The sequence below is a fragment of the Carlito syrichta genome, unplaced genomic scaffold, assembly GCF_000164805.1.
Source record: "Carlito syrichta isolate Samal-C Ts95f unplaced genomic scaffold, Tarsius_syrichta-2.0.1 Scaffold316219, whole genome shotgun sequence".
Classification (NCBI taxonomy): domain Eukaryota; kingdom Metazoa; phylum Chordata; class Mammalia; order Primates; family Tarsiidae; genus Carlito; species Carlito syrichta.
This window is the reverse complement of record NW_007260315.1, coordinates 34,501-40,769: the sequence shown is the minus strand read 5'-3', so window position 1 is coordinate 40,769 and position 6,269 is coordinate 34,501. Positions and strand designations below refer to the sequence as shown.

Below are 6,269 nucleotides of genomic sequence, written 5' to 3'. Positions count from 1 at the left end.
CCTCCACTGACACTCGGTGTGACCTGGACAGGTTGCTTCACCTTGCTGTGCCTTGGGTTCCTCATCTGTAGTGCGGCTTTCCACCAGGACATGGGGGCAAACACATTCACTCCCCTGCTTCTTCTCACTTATTGGTCTTTCCTCACCATCTGAGTGTTAGAGACTGAGGGAAGGATTTAGGTGGAGAAGGATAGAGCATTGATGACAGACCCCAGGGTGGACTAGACTGGAGTGCCAGCCCTGGGGCTGGAGGTTGGGGGTGCCAGTCCTGGGGCTGGAGGCCAAACCTTCACTTGTCATCAACAACGCTTAGGCCTTACCTAATCCTCTGGGCACACATTTCTCAAGGGTTTGTGTTAGCCTCCCTTGTCCTGGCCATACATGTCATTGGTCTCCTTTCCACTCCCATGATGCACCAGGCATTATGGAAGGAGAAAAGCACACTGTGAAGGTGAAGGCCTACTCTCTGCTCCTGGGGACTGTCCAATGTGGAAGCAAAAGGGCTTCATACCCTCTGACCTCATCTATAAAAGGCTGCTGGAGAAGAAACACCACAAGGCAGAATAAGGAGTGGTGGGCAGAAAGGTCTGCACCATGTGGCAGGAGGAGGTGCTAGAAAGGGCTGACAACAGGAAGATGGGGTGCTGGACAGACTAGAGTCCCTCCACAGTCCCTTCTGGTTTACTAACCCCAAACTCCAGGAAGACAGCGAGAGCACCTGGCTGGCCCTGAAACCTCGAAGGCAATGCAGGCTCCATGCCCCTGAGTCATCGCCACTTGCTGAAGTCTTGGGGTGGAGAGGATGCCTTTTGCCCCTGTAGTAACCAGGCTCAGAGCAGGGAGTCGGTGCTGAGTGTCTGTGTCTACCTCCTGCCCCTGGTGCAGACTGGGCTCCTGTCTGCCTGCTGCGTCAGCACCAGCGTTCCTATTACATGACCAAGTGGGATTTGCACTCTCGAAGCATTAGTGCTGGGCTGACTCGGCAGAATAACCGACACTAGAAAATGCCAGTTTCTCCACCCCTTCCAGCCTGCTCCCAAAGGGCTTCATGGTCACTTCCCTTCCTTTTCAAGCATCCCAGGCTGCCTTCTTCAGAGTCCCAGGGCCTTTTGAGGTCTCCCCAGCAGACCTACTGGTGATGGAAAAATCCCTCAGAAAGATTTGAAAACATACAGATTCTCAGACCCTGCCACTGGAGAATTCCCACCCAGTATGCCTAGGTTGGCCCAGGGACTCTATTCTAGACCAGTTCCTCTCAAGTGTTGAGGTGTTGTGATGCACAGCCAGGCTAAGGACCACTGCTCAGCATCACCCATGAGCTGCTAGTCCCTGTTCCTGGATTCCCCTGCCATCGCTGGACAGCTCCAGCTAATGAAGAAATGACTTCCTTGAACTGAGCTGAAATTGGTGGGCTTTCGGCAGCTTGGAGTCCTCTAAAAACACAAAACACCCGCTCGCTCCATGTGATAAGCAGGCTGCTGCCATTGCCATCACTGTGGGTCTCCCATAAGTCATTTGCCCTCTGTTGGAGTTCCAAGTATCAAAACACACACTTCAGATCCTTCCACCCCGCTGAAGAATACTGCCATTCATTTTACAGTGCAGTTCACAGGGCAGGGTGCAGATTTCTCTTTAAGATTCAGTGGGGAGCCCCAGGTCCAGATTGGTAAAGTACTTGACCCAAGTTCACGCAGCTGGGTTTCGGGAGAAGATTCCAGCCCAGGATTCTCTGCCTCTTGAGTATAGATGGCTTGTCTCTTTGTTTGAGACAGTGGCCCATTTTTTATGGTGACACACTTTCCCTTTGTGGGTAAATTTTGAAGTTGGTTCTTTTCAGCGAATTGCAAAACTTAAAATATAAAATGTACTAGACTTTAATCTCTCGCTTTCTCCAACCCAGTGGGGTTTACAGGATCTCAGAATTAGGCCCTAGAGTTAGAGAAACCAGTTAGGTGAGGGGTGGTCAGCCTCAGCTGACTTGGAGCAGAGAATTTCTGTGGGTCGTCAGGCACATGTCAACAGCAACTTCTTCAAAATGCTTCGTCTGGATCCTCTTCAAGATCCTTGTTTATGGACGTAACCCTGTTTGCTCCTGGGATTGTCTATAGTTCTGCCTTTCTGGGTTTTTGCTGCATCTTGGCCGTGCTGTTTGTTTTGGGGCAAAACCTTTCAAGTCCTACTCAAGAGGTCAGACTATCACCGGGTTGGTTCCATTCTTTTAATTTTTTTTGAGTCAGAGTCTCACTCTGTCACCCAGACTAGAATGCGGTGGCACGTTCACGGCCACCGCAGGCTCTACCAGCCGGGCTCCGGTGATCCTTCCGCTTCAGTCTTCCAAGTAGCTGGAACTACAGGCATGTGCCACCATGCCCAGCTAATTTTTTGATGTATTATAAAGACAAGGTCTCGCCAAGTTGTCCAGGCTGGTCTCGAACCCCTTGCCTCTGCCTCCCAAAGTACTGGGATCACAGGTGTGAACCACCGTACCCAGCTTGTTTCACCTCTTTCACATCATGGAGACATTTCCCTTTGAGGGCTTTTTTCATCCCGGGAAACAAACAAACAAAAAAAGTTGCTAGGTGTGAGATCAGATAAATAGAGAGGGTGGGGCATGGGTGTCATGCCGTGTTTGGCCAAAAAGTGCTGAACACTCATTGAGGTGTGGGCAGGTGCACTGTCATGGCGGAAGGACCAGTCACCTATGTGCCACAACTCGGGACATTTCTCCTGCAAATTGTGACGCAATCTTCTCATCAGAAAGTACAGCCGGGCTCGGTGGCTCAGCCTGTCATCCCGCGCTTTGGGAGGCTGAGGTGAGCGGATGGCCTGAGCCCGCGGGTTCGAGACCCACCTGGGCAACTTGGCGAGACCTCATCTCTACAGGAAATCAAAAAATCAGCTGGGTGTGGTAGTGCGCGCCTGTAGTTCTGACTACTCGGAAGGATCACTGGAGCCCAGCAAGTCGAGGCTGCGGTGGCCTCCAGTCTGGGCAACAGAGTGAGACTGCAACTCAAAAAAAAAAAAAAGAAAGAAAGAAAATACACTGATGATGATGGGTTCCTAGAACACTTACCCATTGGCGCAATTTGTCAAATTTTTTTTTTTTTTTGGAGTCTCACTCTGTCACTTGTGGCACAATCATGGTTCACAGCAGCCTCAACTTCCTAGGCTCAGGCAATCCTCCTGCCTCAGCCTCCTGAGTAGCTGGGACTACAGATATGTGCCACCACACCTGGTTAATTTTTTGTTTTCTTGTAGAGATGCTGTCTCGTTGTGTTGCAATTCTTCCCTTTTGTCATCCCAAATTGCTGGGATTACAGGCGTGAGCCATCAAGCCCGGCCAAAGGAATCCATTTGTATAACCCCAGGGCAGCCAGACTCATTCTCAAAGAAGTACAATTTCGTGGCCTAGGCTCTGCTCTGGAGTACACAGCATGACAGACTGTGGGCACTGAGGAGGGAATGGTTGGTTCGATTTACAGCGCCTGAGTTTGAAAGGTGAGGAGCGGGGATCTAAGAGGGGTGGGCGTAGGAGTCCCAGCAGAAGGAACAGCTTTTGAAAAGGCCCAGAGTTAGGGCACTGTGTGTCCAGGAAATGCAAGTCAAGTCACCACATGGGAGATGCAGCTGGAGAAGCAGGCGGGAACCTTCAGGAGAGACCTTGAATTCCAGGCTAAGGAGTAGGGACTTTGGGCCATATGTGACAACAGCGATATGCATGGTGGGCCCGAAGCAGGGGAAGGAGAACTTCAGGCATACATTTACAAAGGTCTTTCCGATCTTTTACTGGAGAGGGTGGGAAGATACCGAGACAGGGCAGTTAGGCAAAAGGCTATCAACTTAAACCGGATAATCTTAAGAAGCATCCACTCGGTTCCTTTATTTTATGGATGCACAGTCTGAGGCCCAGAGAGGTCGAGTGGCTCTCCCAAGGGTCAACCAGCAAGAGTAAGCACAAACAGGGCTTCAACTTGCTGTGGGTCCCGCCTCCCAGCACAGCCTCCTTTTCTGGTCCATGCTCCTCAGACAGAGTGGCAGACTACTGAGATGTCTCTGTCATCCTTTGCTTCTGAACCTGTGGTGTTCTCTGCCCCTATTGCAGGCCAACCTGCTAGGGTGGTGATGGGGAAGGATTCTCAGAGGACAGAGGAGCGTTGCTGGCCAGCTTCGGAAGATGCTACTGCCGCCGCTGCCGCCTCTGCACGAATCAGGGAGCTTTCCAGCCGCAGGAGGAAGCCAGAAGCCAGGGGATGGGGCTGCTGTGATTTATGACTGCACGGAAACAACGAGGCAATAATGTCAAGTCAGCCGGAGAGGATGCATTTAAAAGGTCATGTCCTCCATCATGGAGATAGGGGTGGCGGGTGCCCTTGTGTCGGGTCAGTCACCAGAGGGCAAGGCCCCTCCTTTCCTGAGCAGGTGCCAAGGGAAGTAGATCCTCACAGCCTGGGCAGGAAAGGGCACCCTTGCTACTGGGAACCCTGATGGTCTGCCTGGGTTTAAATTCAGGCTCTGTCAGTCGCTGGCTGTGTGACTTCTGGCTGGTCACACGGTTTCTCTGTGGTTCAGTTTCCTTGTCTGAAAAACGGCGATGATTCTGAGCTTCTTGACTCTTGGGCCTCGGCTATCTCCCAGGTCCGCAGATTCCCTGTTTCCACAGCTGAAGAGTGCCAGTAGCTTCCATTTCAGAAGTACATGCTGAATCTAGAACTATGACTCATCACAGCTGGGTGGGGCACTTAGTGCTCATTTAGTCTAATTTCTCGTTTTCTAGGTGGGAAAATTGAGACCCAGAGAGGGGACAGGCCTTGCACATATTGCTAGGGTCCAGGCAGAAGCCAGAATGCTAGTCCCCTACCCCCTTGCTCTGGGTTTCTTTCAGCACCATCAGCCCGTGGAGGTGGAAGCCAGGATCTGAAGCCATTTGCAGTGTGTAATGTCGTCATGCCTCTGAAGCAGCCCTCGAAACAGCCAGGGGCTGCCGGGCAGCTGCAGCTTTATGCCTAGAGCCTTAAAAAAATCAAAAGGGAAAGAAGACAGGGCCAGCTCTTCCCTGCACCAGTGGAGGGAAGGAGGGAAGTGTCAACATGGAGACTGCAGATATCGTTCCTGTTTGGCTGTGGAACATCCTTTTCTTTGCATCTGTTTTACTTTTCCCAAACAGATTTGGCCTGAGGTTTTTTTTTTGTGTTTTTGTTTTTTTTGCACATTAAACTGGTGGGGGAAAGAGCTGAGGTGGAGAGGTCAGAGAGGCAGCCCGAAATGTGCCAGGAAGTTCCCAAGATTTAACATCTGGCCCTGAGTCATTGCATGTTTAATCTGCATGTGGACAAGCAGGGTTGGCTGCAAGGGCTCATTCCCACGGACTTGGGATGCCCAGGCCAGAGTGGCTCAGGCCCGCCCTGCAGGCAGGAAGAAAAAGAAGAGGAATGACTTGGTGAACACTCACACAAGACAGAAGGAAGTGGGAGGGTTTATTCACCAGCAGGATTGCATTTTGCTGGGTGGTGTGGTAAGAGAGGAGAGGCCAGGCCAGATCCTCTGCTGGAGGATGGGGAGAAAACTATTTCTAGACTCTCTCCCCACTCAGTCCATCTCCTACACTTCTGCCAAAGCAGTATCCCCAAAGTGCACTCCTCCCCTCATTCACTTCTTTGTTTCCTATGCTCTATGTGTTTACCATGTGCCAGGTACCGTGCTGAGTACTGAGCAGTCAGTGGTGATGAAGACAAAATCCAAATCTGATAATTTCCTGCCATTGTTAAAAATCTCTTCAAATCTATTTATTCCCAGAGGAAAACTTACCTCTTTAGCCTGCCATTCAATGTCCCTCATGTTCTGGCCACTGATTTCATCCCCAGCCCCCTTACCTATCCCTGAGACACCAGACACATCAGATTCATTCCCTATCAATATATCAGGGAAGCCAGGTGTAGTGGTATGCACCTGTACTCCCAGCTACTTGGGACTCCCACTGAGCCAGGAGGATTGCTTAAGTCCAGGACTTCGAGGCCAATCTGAGCAACATAGTGAGAACTCCATCTCTAAAAAACAAGTACATAGGCCGGGTGCGGTGGCTCAGCCTGTAATTTTAGCACTTTGGGAGGCTGAGGCAAGAGGATTGTCTGAGACCGGGGGTTTGAGACCAGCCTGGGCAACTTGGTGAGACCTCGTCTCTGCAATAAATCACAAAAACTCGCCGGGCATGGTGGTGCGTGCCTGTAGTTCCAGCTACTTGGAAGGCTGAGGCGGAAGGATCGCCGGAGCCC

At 51.2% G+C, this 6,269-nt stretch overlaps 1 protein-coding gene across 1 annotated transcript in view; it reads left to right on the top strand.

Moving 5' to 3' along the window:
- The first annotated feature begins 756 nt into the window (after positions 1–756).
- LOC103276536 (14-3-3 protein gamma) overlaps positions 757–6,269 on the top strand; it is a 39,716-nt gene continuing 34,203 nt past the window's right edge. Inside the window, exon 1 of the mRNA XM_021706943.1 lies at positions 757–909. Within this exon, the coding sequence (XP_021562618.1) occupies positions 757–909 (153 nt within the window). The remainder of the gene's footprint in view (positions 910–6,269) is intronic.